General features: G+C 39.3%; 1 protein-coding gene across 5 annotated transcripts in view; it reads left to right on the plus strand.

Annotated features, from left to right (window-relative positions):
* The window catches only part of LOC307157479 (uncharacterized protein), a 143,873-nt gene extending 130,982 nt beyond the window's left edge, over positions 1-12,891 (plus strand). For 4 of the 5 annotated variants that reach the window (XM_079869389.1, XM_079869393.1, XM_079869392.1 and 1 more), the window contains one exon: positions 11,165-12,384. In XM_079869389.1, coding sequence (XP_079725515.1) covers positions 11,165-12,159 — 995 coding nt within the window. In that variant the 3' untranslated portion in view covers positions 12,160-12,384. Of the gene's footprint in view, positions 1-11,164 lie in introns of all 5 variants that reach the window. The other variant, XM_079869390.1, reaches the window with a different exon arrangement.
* The last annotated feature ends 4,411 nt before the right edge of the window (positions 12,892-17,302 follow it).

The following is a 17,302-nucleotide window of genomic DNA, read 5'->3' on the forward strand; positions in this document are numbered from 1 at the left end:
TGAGATCTGATTGACGATCTTCCAGGTTTTGCCGTGTTCTCTTTTCTTGTCTGCGTTCTCAAGCGCTTCAAGCAGGTGGCTGAGATGCGCTTCTTCGTCATGTGTGAATGCGTCAGACACTTGGTTCTGCAGGCTTTGCCACGTCATTTTGTGTGAGGGCAGTCGTGTTCGCTTGTACTTTGCCCTGACCTTGTTGCAGATGTCGAGTAGTGTGAGAGTTTCAGCAGTGACCCAGCTCACAAACTTTGCTTTGCGCCTCTTTCCAAGTACTTGTATCTTGTACTTTTCGCTTGTATCGCGTAGAGCAGCATCCAGTGCGTCAGTGTGTTGCCGGATCTTGGCAGTTTTACTTGGTAGGGCTTCCATTTCGTCCATTAGCAAGCTGAACCGATTTTTAAGCTCGCAATTGAAAGACTCTTTGATTTCCGGTTCTGCTAGTCTTTCCCAGTTGAACTTGCATCGATTGTTGGTTGGTTGTTTTGGTGCTCTTAGGCTCAGTTTGAAGTTTGCGTTCATTACTTTATGGTCGGAGCCGACGTCGATTGTATTGTAAGCGCGGTAGTTTTTGAGTGATTTCCACCACTTTGTCGAGATCAACATGTGGTCAAGTTGTGACCACTCGCCCTTTGGTGAACAGTAGGTGAGTAGCCGACTTTTCCTGTTTGGAAAGTGTGTATGCGCTGGTCGAAGGTCTGCTAGTTCGCATAGTTCGAGCATGTGTTCGCCATTGTCAGTTGTTGTGTCGTGCATGCAATGAGGTCCAACTTGCCTAGGGTTGGTGTCTTGACTGTCCTTGCCGATGCGGGCGTTTAAGTCGCCTGCAATGATGGTCAGTGTGTGTGGCGGTTGTTTGAGGGCGATATCTTTGAGATCATTGTAAAAGGCATCTTTTGGCTGTTTATCATCGCAGTCTGTTGGCGCGTAGGCAGATATAATGCACATTCGTGGGTTGCCTTCTAGATGTGTGGCGATTATGCGATCTGATTTGTACTCGATGTATCGGACCAGTGGAGCTATTCGTTTGTTGTAAAGGACGGCTACTCCATGGCAATCGTGTGTTGAGTTCGTATGAGCCAGAGTCCAGCCGTCTGTTCGGCATTTTGTTGTGATCGGCTCTGTTGAGCTGAGTCGATGTTCTTGGATGGTGATGATGTCAATTTTGTTAGAGTTGCAGCCAGCGATGATCTGCTCCAGCTTGTGGCTGATGTTTGCACGGCCACGGAGTGGTTTTGAGTCGGCCAGGGTCTGCACGTTGAATGAGGCAATGGTAAATGCCTGGACGAAGGGTGCTCGTCTACCTGAAGTCGGATCGGGCGTGTGGCGTCGGATAAGTCCGCTTTGGCCACACTCCTTCATGACGGGATCAATCCCAGACTCCAGGTTGTCAGTGCGTGTCGGGTCGGTTCCCGGATCTTTTGGTTTTGCTGTCATGTTTTGCATACGTTGTAGTTTTTCCCGCAAGCGCAAGTAGGTACGACTGTGCTGGGTTACAAGTCCTCTTGCACAGAAGTTGTTTCCATGATTATACCGCCATGGATCGGTCAGCAGTTACGTTCACATAGTCCCCCATAACCATATTGATCTATGATCTTCTGGTAGGCAACCCATGTTAGCCCCTGCTGGGTCAGTTTAAGGTCATGACCAGGACCGATGGTCATGAAACAGATATCGCCACTCTAATTATGCTGCTGGAAGAACACATAGGGGCCTTGTCTTCAGAATTTAAATCGCCATTTTCTGCCTTTTAGGTGAGGCTGGGCACATTACATAAAACGTTGAACAACCACAAACAGCGATTTCTCTCACTTGAAGCAAACACAGATGAGGGCGGTCTGAGTTTTGGAGCCCTAGAGTCGAAGTACGCAACTTTTAGCTGATGACTACGGGTGTGAACCGACACTGGTCTCGCGGTTCGGTTTGATTACGATTATCATGTCATCGATTCAGTTCAATTCGATATCACGATGCACCGCATCCTCAATTTTAAATTTTTCTTTCTAAAGTGATGTGTGCGCCCGTGTCTGTGCGTGTGCTCGCCTGTTCGGGAAGTTGCAATGACAGAAACAGTGACATTCCAGTTTAAGTTTCAAGGGAGTAAAGCTTGTTTATGCCATTAAGAAAAGGAAAATCTGTCAAATAAATTTTGTTTTAACTCTTCCGAGTCGCCGATCACGCCGGCGTGATCAAATCACATGACCAGTTTAAGACGTCGAAGCATAAAAACAAAGTCACGTTGAGCGCTGCTGTCCACTTTTGTCGAAAGTGCTGGCTTGAAACTCTATTTTACTTTTTGTTTTGTGTTGATAGACCAAGTAAAAACGGAAATATGATCATTTAAACTTTATATAAAAAAATATTGAAAATATTGACGCGTTCGTAAAGGAACGCAAGATGGGATGCGACAGGCGTTGCATTTATTCTCATAACTTCGTCGGTTTTTGTCATAAAACAAAACGGAGAAAAATGTGTGAATCTGCTGACTCTGCTCTTCAGGCTGCACATTTTAGGGAGTGGAGGAGGAGCCAACTGAGCAAAGAAGTGAAATTGAAAGGCGCCCGCGGGAGTCGGGATATTGACGTAGTAGACAGAGAGACATATATATAGAAAGAGAGAGAGAGATATTATTGCTAGTTTTTGGAAAAGTTTGAATAGATTTTGAGAGTAGTTTAGGAGTAGTGTAGATAGTTTAGGTAGTTTTTTGTGGAAGGAAAATGAAGCGAATGTCTTTGGTCTCATTGTTGACAGAAACTGTTTTGAGGAGTGGCACAGATAAAAAAATAAAAAAAACTCACCTGATATTCGTTGTAAATAGTTGTGTATATATAGTTTGATTTTGTGTTAATTTTACCTTTTGTATAGTATATTTGCACTTTTTAGGAACCCCTCTTACTCAAGGAAGGAAAGCCCTGTAATGTAGCTGTCTGTGTAATTGTACATGAAGTGTTTTGTAGAGTTTCTAAGCAAAAAAGAAAAGAAAAAAACGCCTATTGCCACACCTGCTTTTTGCTGTATATAGTTAGATTTTATCTCAATTTTACCTTTTTTATGTTGTATTTGCACTAATTGGGAACCCTCATACTCTGGGAATGCAAGGCCTTAAATATAGCTCTCTGTATAATTGTGTGCATAAACTTTTAAAAAGTGGCAAAGCTAAAAAGAGAAAAAAAATATATTTTTTTTGTATATAGCTTGATTATATCTGAATTTTACCTGTTGACATTTACAACTTGTGTTTACATTTTAAACCTTTTAAAATGCTTCATTGAGCATGTTTGTGTTTTTTGTAGTAAAAAAACTATCATTTTTCTATTCGGATTTTGTGTTTTTTGTGTGATTTTGGGTCCAGTATGTTGATACAGTACATAAAAGTGAAAAAATAATTGTCTGTTCATATAGGTGATGTTGTGCTGAAAAAAACAATATCAAACATTGGTATGGTAAACATTTGTTTATGTCGCAAAATAAAAAAAATAAAAAGTACTCAAAAACGGCCAAAATAGCCCAAGACTCTGAAGAGTTAAAGTAAATGTTCATTTAAAAGCAGCGCTCATTAATCAGTGTAGTATGTTACTATTAAATATGCCCGCATCAACCGTCACTGAATCTGCTGTTGAAGGTGACGATCATCCATTTATAATCACGCGTAACAACACAGAATAATTGTAATTTGACCATCGGGTGCGGATACTTAAATCAGAGAAAATTATTGGGGCGGGTGGATGATTTGTTTTTGGCTGTGGATTCGGGTGACGTTGGAGCTCATCCGCTTACTCTAAAGCAGTCAGACTCTGCCAGGCGTTAACAGCTCGGGGTGAAAACGGCTAACGTGGTTTATCAATTTTGTGGTGTTACCTCCGGCATATTCTATTTGTGTGTGACATGAGCGCACACAGTGCGTGTCTTCTGCAGGTCGTGCTTACCAGGTTGTTCATAAAAGCCGAAATGTGCCCAGATGTCGGCTTTTAAAGTAGTTGGAGCATTTTTAATTTTCTCGCACTCGCATCTCACCTCCCTCTGCCATTGTATGCTACCGTGACAAAGCATGTACGCAACAAATGACGTCAGAAAAGCGTCAGTACATTATAATCGGTTATGGTCTATTACTGAACCGATACCAAATCGTCCTCGTCTGCCTCGCGATGCATCACAGAAATGATTAATTTCGACACCCCTATTGATGACCTTGCTAAACTCAAAGCTGAGGTTATGGATATAGAAGGAAGGAGCCACAGAAATAGCATACCGGTACACATTTTCTGCTTACCTGAGACAATTGAGAGTCCTCATCAATCTATATACTTTTTGGTGCTGTTGGTGGAAGTTTTTTGTGTGTGTTTGGAGTCATACTCATTGTGCTCTCACAGCAAAACCGAAGCCAGGTGAGAGGCCTAGAGATCTGTGGTTGTTCACTTTCACAAGTTCCAGATCAAGGATACTTTCAAATCTATCGAGCTGGGAGTTAAACAGCATTGCCGGGGGGGCGCTAGCGAGCAGGCCATGGAGTAAGCCACGTTTTGGGAAGCTCTGCTGAATTTCATATAAAAACTTTATTTCTAGCGCATTACACTCTCCAAAAAGGTCTAAAATAGATATCCAAAGTTAAACATTAGATAGTCTGCAACTTTGTTTTATTTTATTTTGAGCAAACTCTGTCAATGGCGAAAAATCTTCGACAATTTACCTATACGGGAAGAAACACGGCTAACAGCAAACAAGCCAGCATGACTGATGCTAAGACTGAACTTCTTACCTCGATGAAGGAAGACATATCTGCACTACTCAGGTCAGAACTGAAAGATGTCCTTGCGAGTGAATTTGAGGCCGTTAAAAGCGAAATACAGTCTGTCAAAACTGAAGTCGTCAATAGTATCTCACTGCTTCGCTCCGACCTGGACTCGGTGAAAACTACAGTCGCTGACATGGAACACAGTCTGACCACATGTTCGGATGATGTAGCGTGTCTTCAGACTACAGTTAACAAACTTCAAGCAGAAGTCTCAGATCTACAGAATAAGTGTATCGACATGGAAGGGAGAATGAGGAGGTCGAATATCCGAATATTGAATGTGCCGGAGGATGCTGGGTCAGGTTCGCCACCTTTTGTCACCCAGCTGCTTAAAGAGGTGTTTGCCATGGATAAAGATGTGATGGTAGACAGATCGCACCGAACTCCTCAACTGGAGAAAGCTAAGGGGAAGCCTCGAGCCATTATCGCGAAGCTACACTATCACCAGGACTGCGTGGAGATACTACGCCGTGCGAGGCAAGCGGGTGGCGCTTTGAAATACGGAGAACTGTCCATCTCAATTTTTCCAGATTATCCCCCCGCCGTGGCACGCGCAAGATCTGCATTCAACGAAGTCAAACAACTACTGAAAGACCGGTCAGATGTTCGCTATGGTGTCATTCACCCGGCGAAGTTTCGTATAACTTACAACGGGATTAGGAAGGACTTTCTTGATCCGAAACAAGCACTGTTATACGTCCAGTCGAACATCGTCGATGGAGGGAGACCCACCTCTAATGACGACTGAGAACTTGCAGAATAAAGGCCTAGCGTGGCACACTTCATTGTAACTTATACCGGTATATTGAGGTTCTGGTGAGTGAAAGTAGCCACTGAATAACAATTATAAGCAGCTTCATTTTTTTTTTTTTCTCTCTTTTCTATTTTATTTTATTTTATCTTTTCAAGAATGCAGGCTATCAGCTTCTGAATGGACAATACTGTGTTACCTATAATGTTATAAAGAAGCGCTATCTTAATTTTGTTTAAACTCTTAGCAGAGCAACCTGTTGGAACTGGAGTTCCCCAATACAAGCACTAATGTGTGGATACCACTGTAAGGGGTTTAGGGTTCACCTTGTTCTGTTAATAGGTGACTTGGGGCGGGAGGTAATCGCACTAGGGTCTTCTTTAAGGGTTTTGTTTTGTTTTTTGGAGGATATATCCTTGCTATGTTTATTAAAATTAGAGTCCATTAATAATTTTGCACAAAATAGAAAATGGTTAATGCACAGATGTTGACAGGAGATATAGGATGCCCTGTAAATTTTGTGAGCTGGAATGTTAAATCTTTAAATCATCCTGTGAAACGTAAAAAAGTATTATCACATCTCAGCCAATTTAATGTGGGAATAGCATTTCTCCAAGAAACGCATTTGCGAACATCTGATCATTCAAGACTAAAGGGAGGGTGGATAGGCCAACTATATCACTCTGATTTTCATAGTAAATCTAGGGGTACAGCCATCTTAATCCATAAGAACATTCCATTCACAATGTCGAAAGTAGAGGCGGATAGATCTGGCAGATATATGTTATAGTCACAGGTAGATTATATGAAACTCCAGTTATTCTAGCTAATGTATATGCACCCATTTGGGATGACCATGCTTTTTTCTCAACATTTTTTTCCTGTCTACCAGATATGGACACACATTACCTTATCTTAGCAGGAGATATGAATTGTGCTCTTTCTAGCTTGGATCGCAGCTCTCTTAGAGTCATATCTCCAACCAAGTCTGCCCAGACTATTGAACTATTTCTCCACTCATACAGAGTTTCAGATGTTTGGCGTTTCAACAATCCCACCTCTAGGTGTTATTCTTTCTTTTCACACGTTCACAAGACATATTCACGAATAGACTATTTTTTCATCGATAATCGTTTCCTTCCTATTGTCAGTAAATGTGAATATGATGCTATAGTTATTTCTGACCACGCTCCAATGTTGATGACACTACAGATACCCGTCTCACAAGTCACATACCGCCCATGGCACCTAAATAGTTTATGGCTTGCTGATGAATGTTTTGTTCAATTTATCTCATCTGAAATAGCTACATTTTTGGAATACAATCAAACACCAGGCATGTCGTTCTCAACAATATGGGAATCCATGAAAGCATATTTAAGGGGACAAATTATCTCATATTGCGCCCAAAAGAAAAAGAGTGAAATGGCACGGCTCAAGACACTAACTGATGATATATTACATATAGACACAATACTTGCACAAGCCCCATCATCAGATTTATATAAGCAAAGATTGATACTTCAGACAGAATTTAATCTCCTTTCAACCAAACATATTTCGAACCTCCTCAATAGGACACAACACAGAACTTATGAACATGGAGAGAAGATAGGCAGAATCCTTGCACACCAACTGCGCCAAAAAGCCGCAGCTCAGTCTATATCTGAAATAACAGATGAGTTTGGCACCAAACATATAAATCACTCTAAAATTAACCAGATATTTCATCAGTTTTATTCAAAACTATATACTTCAGAGTCACATAAAGATGAATTCCTGTTCAAGTCTTTTTTTGATAATTTAGAAGTCCCCTTAGTGGGTGACCGAATGGCTTCTGAACTGGAAAAATCATTCACAGAGGAAGAATTTCATTCTGCTATTAAATCTATGCAAAATGGTAAATGTCCAGGACCAGATGGATTTCCTAGTGAATTCTTTCAAAAATTCGCTAGAGAATTAGCCCCTCTGTTGCTCTCTACATATAAAGAATCATCTACATCTGGCTCACTCCCTCCTACTATGCGTCAGGCTGTTATATCCCTTATTCTTAAAAAAGAGAAAAACCCAGTAGAATGCGGCTCATATCGTCCCATTTCTCTGCTAAATGTTGACAGTAAAATACTTGCTAAAATGCTAGCCCTTCGATTGGAAAAAGTACTTCCTTCATTGATCTCAGATGATCAGACAGGATTTATTAAACATAGACAAATATCTTCTAATATACGTAGATTACTTAATGTTCTTTATGATCCCACTCCACCCAAAGGCAAAGAGGTATTAATATCCCTAGATGCAGAAAAAGCCTTTGATAGGGTGGAGTGGGATTACCTATTTTATACATTGAAATGCTTTGGTTTTGGACAAAAATTTTGGATTGAGACACTTTATTCTCTACCTATGGCAGCTGTTCGGACTAATAACAACTTGTCTGTTTTTTTTTGATCTACAGCGTGGCACTAGACAAGGCTGTCCCTTGTCACCCCTTCTATTCGCCCTAACAATAGAACCACTAGCTATAGCACTGCGTAACAGCGCAGATATTAAGGGCATAATGAGAGGAGGGGCTGAGCATAAAGTGTCGCTATATGCTGATGACATGTTAGTATATATGACTGATCCCGTGACCTGTTTGCCAAAGATGTTTGACTTGTTAAATTCTTTTGGCAAGATATCAGGATATAAAATCAATGTGCAGAAAAGTGAGCTTATGTGTATTGACCCTAATTACCAGCCCACTACAATCCAGTCCCTGCAAGTTAAATTATGCACTAACAAATTTAAATATTTAGGTATTTGGATAACCCGTAAGTTTAAAGATCTTTATGAAGCCAATTTCCCTCCACTTTTAAATGGTTTAAAAAAAGATTTAGATCACTGGAATCTCCTTCCCTTGTCGCTAGGGGGGAGAATAAATGTTATCAAAATGAATATTATGCCCCGATTTTTGTTTCTTTTCCAGTGTATCCCCATCTTCTTAACAAAATCTTTTTTCATAAATATAGATAAACTTTTGTCCGGTTTTATTTGGAATGGTAAAAACCCGCGTATACGTAGGGAAATTCTGCAACGTCACCGATTACATGGCGGGCTTTCCCTACCCAATTTTCAATACTACTATTGGTCTGCCAACATTAAAAACATAATGCACTGGATTCATTTTTCTAGAGCTGAAGACCCAGGTCCCAAGTGGCTAGAGCTTGAGCGTGCATCCTGCACACAAACATCGTTACATGCACTAGCCTGCTCTAAAATACCCTTTCCAGAACCCATATCAACATACTGCATAAATCCAGTGGTGAGGCACTCTCTCAAGATATGGATACAGTTCAGACGGGCTTTTTCTTTAACTGAAATGTCCATAGATACCCCTTTGGTGGGAAATAACATGTTTGCTCCCTCCATGACTGATGATGCTTTTAAAACATGGACTGAAAAGGGACTGAAAACAGTCAAAGATGTATATATAGGTAGCACCTTTGCAAGTTTTGAACATTTGAGAACACATTTTGACATCCCTAACTCACATTTTTTTAGATATTTACAACTTCGCAGTTTTGTTTCTGCAAATGTTCCATCTTTTCCTTTGATATCACCAGATTCCCTTTTAGATAAAATAATTAAGATGCCCCTTTGGCCTGGGGAGGTTGTTGGTAGGTTATACTCTATACTCAGCATGGACAATTTGAAACCATTAACAACATTAAAACATCAGTGGGAGGAAGAACTGGATACAGAGATATCAGATGAGCTATGGCAGGCCATTCTCAATAACATACACTCATCTTCTATCTGCCTACGACATACCATTATCCAGTTTAAAGTTACTCATCGTTTACATTGGTCAAAGGCAAAGTTGGCTAGAATTGCACCAGATATTGACCCAGAGTGTGATCGGTGTAACATAGAGCCAGGCACTTTGTCACATATGTTCTGGAGCTGTCCTAAACTGTCTGAGTTTTGGGAGTTGATTTTTGCTTTTCTTTCTAGAGTATTGCATACTCATATTGACCCATCACCGATCATTGCCATTTTTGGAGTAGTACCACAAGAACTTGGTATAGGCAAGCGGGATAAAACAGTGATAGCATTTGTAACTCTCTTGGCCAGACGCATTATTTTACTGAAATGGAAGGATAAGTCTCCACCTGTATTTAAACACTGGATTAACGATGTTATGCGCTATTTAACACTTGAGCAAATTCGTTATAATTTGCAGGGTAATAACACTAAATTCAGTGATATCTGGCAACCTGTTCTTACATTAATTGAACAAATGGACTCTAATGACATTGTATGATGTGATTTATTTTTTTTTTTTTTTTTGCCTTTACACTAGTGGTGCGATGTGGGTGGGTTCTGGGTTGTTATGTGTCTGTTGTTTGTTGTATGTTAAAATACAATAAAAAGACTTTGATAAAAAAAAAAAAAAACAGCATTGCCATTTGGGATCATGCTCACGCCTCTGTTGATATTTATCTTTCCCAGTACACACCAGTTCCTAAATGGTAGCACTTCCCCTCTCTTTTTTTTTTTGGCTAGAGACGATTTTTTTTAAAAAATGGATTGAGCAAATAGTCCTATGTTTTGAAGTCAATGACTGTGGCTCTCCAGGAGCAGGATTGGGCACCACTCTTAAAATTACATTCTGTGACACAACAGTAGTTTTCCAAAATTATTGTGAGTTTCCTCCTCCACTATTGCCGCTCGCTGGGATAAATGCTGCCTGTATTGTAACTCCACCTGTCAGTGAAATTTGGACCATCGTGACGGGGGTCATTCCAAAGTTTTAACAAACATCTGCTGCTTTCTCTCCCCCCCAAAAATTGTCTGTTTTCTTTTTAATAAATCATTGCATTGAATTTCTGTGACGAGTTTTTAGTTTGACGGGAGTCCCATTTTCTTTTTTCCTTTAAAGAGTTTAACTGCCCATTTGAACCTTTGTGGGACGTGTCCGAAAGGAAGTGTTGAGTTAGGACTATTGAGAAGAGGTTCGCAAATTACATATAACACCTCTTACATTAGCTTAAAGACCCTTTCACACAGATTCCGAAAATACACTGATAACGTGTGCCGGGATAGTTTTATTTTTGGTTCATTCACACTGCCAGTGATTTTTTTGGGAATCTGTGCGTGCGTTCACACACATCTCGTAAAGATTCTGTAAAGACACATGATATCAGGATGGGACCATGTAATGTCTCCGCAGTGTCAAAGTTAGCTTATGATCTGCGATTTCTCTCTCGGGAAACCACACCCTGGCATTTTTTTCCTGATTCGATCATGAACTATGTAGCTTTACGTACTGTTCCACTAAGCTGGCGAACGATCTCAGCTAAACACTCCTTAAGGCATTGATCCTGCCTTTTGTTCACACAGGGAGCGTTCGGGGACTGATCCCGGCAATGTTACTAGGTACTCATCCCGGAATTGATCCAACAATCTGAATCAAAATGTGTTTGCGTTCACATATAAGGCACAATTTTATGGGATCAACTTAAGGGGCTTAAGAAGCATTGGCAGTTTTATGTTGTTGGTTTTGATGCTTTTATGTATAATTGTTTTGATATCTGTTGCTTTGTGCCATTAAACTGGGGTTAATTTTCATTTGTCTTTTTTCACCTTAGATCTGATGATGCTGAAAGAGGAGAGTGAAGTACTGAATGAAATGGAGAAGAATCAATATGAGATTCATTATGATTTCATAACTGAAGAAAATTCTTTTAGTTGCTTACAGAATGACAATGAAGAGAAGCCTGTCACATACCCTCAGTGTGGAAAGACTTTTGATCAAGATGAAAACTTTAAAGCCCACATGACAATTCACACTGTAGAGGGTCCTTTCATCTGCAATCAGTGTGGGAAAAGTTTCACTCAAAAAGGAAGCCTTAACAGGCACATGAGAATTCACAATGGAGATAAGCCTTACATGTGCCCACTGTGTGGAAAGAGTTTTAATCAACATGGAAACCTTGAAGTCCACATGAAGCTTCACACTGGAGAGAGGCTATTCACCTGTCAACATTGCGGAAAAAGTTTCAACCGAAAAGGAAACCTTGATTACCACATGAGAGTTCACACTGGAGAGAGCCCTTTCACTTGCCAACAATGTGGAATAAGTTTCACTGTAAAGGGAAGCCTTGTTAGGCACATGAGAATTCACACAAGAGAGAAGCCTTACACATGCTCTCATTGTGAAGAGAGCTTTGAGCAACATGGAAACCTTAAAGTCCATATGAGAATTCACACTGGAGAGAAGCCTTACGTGTGCTCCCAGTGTGAAAAGAGCTTTGATCAACATGGAAACCTTAAAGTCCATATGAGAGTTCACACTGGCGAGAAGCCTTACACATGCCCTCAGTGTGGAAAGAGTTTTGATCAACATGGGAACCTTAAAGTCCACATGAGAGTTCACACTGGAGAGAAGCCTTACACATGCTCTCAGTGTGGAAAGAGATTCACTCAAAAAGGACACCTTGAAGTCCACATGAGAATTCACACTGGAGAGAAGCCTTTTACCTGCCAGCACTGCGGAAAAAGTTTCAAACGAAAAGGAATCCTTAACAGGCACATGAGACTTCACACTGGAGAAAATGAGTTTCAATCAGCATGGAAACCTTAATGTCCACATGGGAATTCATACTGGAGAGAAGCCTTTTATATGTGATCATTGTGGAAAGAGTTTCAGCAGGGACGTCGTTAGGCCTATTTAAGGGGGGCTGAAGCTACCCCAAAATGTTCCTAAGCCCCCCTAAATGATAATAAGAACAACAATAACAATTCGATTTATCAATAACCGTATCCTCATTCATATTTAGACGCAACAAATGATATATATCCAGCTACAAAAAATAGCCGAAAAGTCAGAAGTTGGACAGAAGTGCCAACTCTCACGCATTCACCGTGAGACACAGGCAATTGACACTTTTCACCATGCTTTTCACACGCTCTCACGCGGCACGCCACACATCCATTTTCTCACGCACAGAAAAATGGCGAAGCAAAGAGGACACGGAGGCCGACAGACTAGACAGAGGTTACTTTATGATATCAAAGAATCTCAACTCTCAGATTCTGTCAATTTTATTACGAAATTCAAACAATAAATACCGTTTTGGCGTTTGTAAATGTTACGTGACAGATCCCTAGCGCACGTGAACCGATCATCTCTACTAGCTAATAGTAAAAAAACACGAACACTGTTGAAAGATACAGTAGGCTACAACTTACCTAAATGTATATTCCTCATACATAATATCGATCAATCAGTGTTTTTTATCAGCGTGAAGAGGTCAATAACATAGACCTCAGGAAAGCCATATGAACATAATATAGGCTATAGCACGTAGTTGGCAAGAAAAAAAGAGCTATATAGAGTATTTTGATAAATATGTGTTCTATATTACATATTTATTATATTTTAACTTATATCATTAAATAAAGTTATTGTTATTATAATAAAAAAAACGCATTATATTTAATTTGAGTTATTTTTAACCTTAAATAATACTACCAGCTGATAGGGCTGTCTGTATGTTTTCAGCATTAGGTGAGTTGTTTTTTCCTTGAGAAAAATTTACGCCTATCTTGAGTACCAAATATTTATCCAAATGAGTCAATATTAAATCAAATCACAATAATTGAATTGAATTGAAATAATAAAAAAACGTAGCTTACCAGAAATTGTACCATGCACCATAAAATTTACATATAATTTTACACTTATGCTATACTAAAGCGGCTGAAATGGGCACTTCTTGTGACAGCAACCCTATCATTTTTGATCAAAGATGTGGCTTAACTTCAGAATTTGAACTAAAATCAGTATTCTTATGATTGCTCTGAACATTTCTGACTAAGTTCAACAAACATGAACATAAACTTAAAAAAATAATTAATAAAAATGTAGGTGTGACAAGGGTAACAGGGTTGAAGATGATAACGGGGTTGAAGAGACAAATACAGCTAAACATATACATAGTTGTTTTTACTCAAATTCACTAAGATTTTCTATAAATGCAAGTTACAAATACCCTGGGGGCTAAGCCCCCCCTGTCTTCCAATCCTAGTGACGTCCCTGAGTTTCAGATATAACATAACCCTAAGTACCACATGAGGACTCACTTAAGAGAGAACTGTTGTCATCTGTGTGGTTCCAGACACCTTAGGAATCACTTAACACCGGAGAGAAGCCTTTCATGTGCCATCACTAAGGAAAGACTCATTCTGGGAAAAATATGCAGTGTTCTTTAGCATCTATTTTTATGTGCATAATGCTGATATTGCATTAAAAAAAAACACTGGATGGGAACGCCAAGATGTGCATAAATTCAAAAAATGAATTTTGCCTCAATGCCTCAAGTATAAGGCAATTGCTTATCAGATAAGAAAACATGCATAAACTATGATGGGAACACATTTACTGAATAAATTCATTGATGCGCATCATAAAAGTCGTGACCTTTTTACTAGCGGACCGATCTCGTTGCACAGCATCTGAAATGCTGTTTTGGACATTCTGAAATGCATGAGAAGTCGGTCATCAAAGTGGGTTGGTCTTACATAACTGCAGGGCTCCAGACAAGGAGCCATTGGGTCCTATAAGGGGAAACAAGTGCCAAATAATGCCACAAAAGAATAAATGTGTTTTAATTATCATGTGTTGTCACGGCTGCCCTACTTTTAAGGCATCAACATTTTCATCCATCTTGTGGATGTCCTGGGAACTAAGATTCACTTAAAGTAGGAACTGAATTGCTTTTCCAACTTGAGAACTACATACAGTCGCAAATAATTGTTCTTTACACAGAATCTGAGCCAGTGTCACAGACCATAATAATGTCAGCATCACTTGGCCAATGAGTATAGTTTGGCCTCCTCCTAATGCATCTAATAAACATTGGGCCTCATTCACCAACCGTTCTTATGAAGAAATATGTTCTTAAACCCCACTTGCGCACTTTTTATGAAGATTCTGACATTCACTAATGTTTTCTTATTTTGGATTTGTTCTTAGCTAAGAACAAAATCTATGCACACTCAAGAGAAGTTTTAGGCACATTTGAGTGATGACAGTTTGCTCCAAATAATTGGTTACTGCATTTTATTTAATTCTAACAGTGGTTTACAATGACAGTATTTTACTGTAATGTATTTCTGATCATTTGTTTTGGAAAAAAAATCATAGTATGCACAGAAACACTAACACTGCAATTTACATCAGCAATTAAGCTGATTAAATCAAATATTATGCCTCGTTTGGCATTTACCTATTGCAGTAGAATTTCTATTTCAGAATTACTGAAGTTCTTTTTTCGTATGGTGATCAGTGGACCACCACTGTCTGTGCGTCTTTTGGGCATTCTCCAACTTTTCTTGCACCCGGCCCTGCAGTGTGATGTCCTTATGTGAATTTGTGGGGCGTTTTCTTATGCTAATTAGGAACAACTGGCACGCGCTTTCAATTACGAAGACGTGGGATTCATCAATTCTAAGAACACAGGTGCGAACAGTTCTGTTGTTTAAGAACATGTCATGAATCCGAGACTTTTTAAGACTTTTCTTAGGAAGTTTATTAAGTACAAAGTTAAGAAAATTCTTAGGAAGATATTGGTAAATAAGGCCCATTGTCGTATGTCTTGCTCACACCCAATTTTTCTTCATTAGTAATATCTAAGAGATAAATTTGTTGAAAGGCAGCTTCACATGGAATTAAATGGGTGGTGCTGAATTTCATTCTTTCTCATGTAGACAACAGATTTAGTAAGGATTATGTGATATTGCATATATTTTACAAAATGCCCCTTCTATATAGTGTTCTTTTTGGCGGCCTGTTTTAATTTTAGTTTTAGTCTAGACTTTGTGTCAAGCTGTCATTTTAATTTTTATTAGTTTTAGTCACGTTCATACTCTTTTTAGTTTAGTCAAGTTTCAGTCGACTAAAAGTCTGAGCATTTTAGTCTTATTATCCATGACTATTTTCGTCTAATTTTATTCGACGAAAACTGACCCATTTCAAACAAGGTTATCTTATTATATTTAGGGCTGTGACGGTGGCAGATTTTTTTTTTACCACCGTGTGATAATGGACCATCTACCGGCGGTGGTTGGGGGGTTGTTTTGAAAAAAAAATAATAAAAATGAAGTGTTTATTTGAGCAATTCCGTCAAAGAAACAACACACTAAAGCATTAAAAAGACCTACCGCATCATATAGCCTACCGCTCTGCGCTTTGAGAGGGATGTGGGATACAAGCAGGAAAGTGACAATGGATCTCTTTTCTGATATCTTCATGTTTTCTACTTGTAAATGGTCTGAAGAGAGAATTTTATCCTTCATAAGGGCAAGAAATTTGGGCTATGTTTGATTTTGCGCTGCCAGAGAAAGCGGAACTAAAATCACCCGCGCGTGTGAAACATGCTTTATAAATAAGCTTGACATGCCTTACCATGTCTAATAACAAGCACAAACTGTTAAAAAGAATTTGACATGCAAGTAAAAATGTAGGCTATATGTCCTACAGCGTTTTTCTACTTTACTACAGTAAAGAATACAAATATAATAGGCCTAATTAAAAGCGAACCAAGGAAGAAACGTTTATAATCCCCTTAGAAAAGGGTGAGACGTGAGTGAAGATTTGGGAAAAGAAAAGGGATTCCATGCAGGGATGAGTCACGATTTTTGAATATTCGATTAGTTTATTTAATAATAGAATATCAAATAGGTTGCGATTATTCTCTAAAATAAAATCTCCATGTATTCGGTGCTGATGCGGTGGTGACGCGTTCATGTAACCAGAGGGTGACACTGCCAATAACGCACATAACAGCTGTCACAAAGAACTGGCAAAAGTAATGATTATGAATGTGTCAAATATAGCAAGGAGACATTTTAATTGTTTATTAATAAACTAGTGTTTTCTGTGTCACTGTCGGCTGCACAGATTAAGTTGACGATGCTGACTCGTCATCTTCGCAGTGAATGCGCCTATAGAGAGAAATGCAATTTCATACGGATTAGCCTACATAAGCAGAGAGTAGGCTAGTCGATTTCTTTTCTTTGAATTGTTTTGTTTAAAAGGAGACAATTCAAGCTTTCTATATGGAATAAGTAATGGAATATTGTTAAATTCGCTGATAATCGGGTGACCAGATCGCAAATTGAATTCAAAGCCGACAAAGCTTAAATGTATGGGCTCACGCACAACTCTCTCATTTGTTGTGAATCCCAATGTTTCCATGGCTGCAATGTAACATTTAATTGCTAACTTATTATTTCTTTTGTAAACAACGCTGTGTGCTTCACTTGTGTCATAATATTAGTGTAAAACAGCATTCACATACAACATTTTTTTTTGCCGGACCATCGCTGGTGCTACTTGGCCACCGTGGTGGTGCGGTTGTCAAGTTTAACGGCACAGCCCTAATTATATTATTTTTACCTTTATAGACTCAAGAATACATTCATTCCAGACACGGAAGATGCTCTTATTTGAATTTACAACATATTTAGTTTACAGTTTTTCCAAATGTCGTTTCTTCTTTTTCTCCCAAAGACAAACCCCGGCTGGCCGACCATCGGTCCCTTTCTCTGTCAAACTTTGTTTGTTGTCGTTTATCTTCTAAATAATGCTGCGAGTGGGGCTTGAGGAAGTGACGTTGCCTGCTTCTGTGCAGTGCGACCTGATGCAGCCCCTGAAGTGAGACACAGGAAACAGAAATACTACAAAATAATTATAATAACGCGACTAAACGAGACGAAATAAC

The sequence above is a fragment of the Squalius cephalus genome (assembly GCF_949319135.1).
Source record: "Squalius cephalus genome assembly, chromosome: 4".
In the NCBI taxonomy this organism is placed as follows: domain Eukaryota; kingdom Metazoa; phylum Chordata; class Actinopteri; order Cypriniformes; family Leuciscidae; genus Squalius; species Squalius cephalus.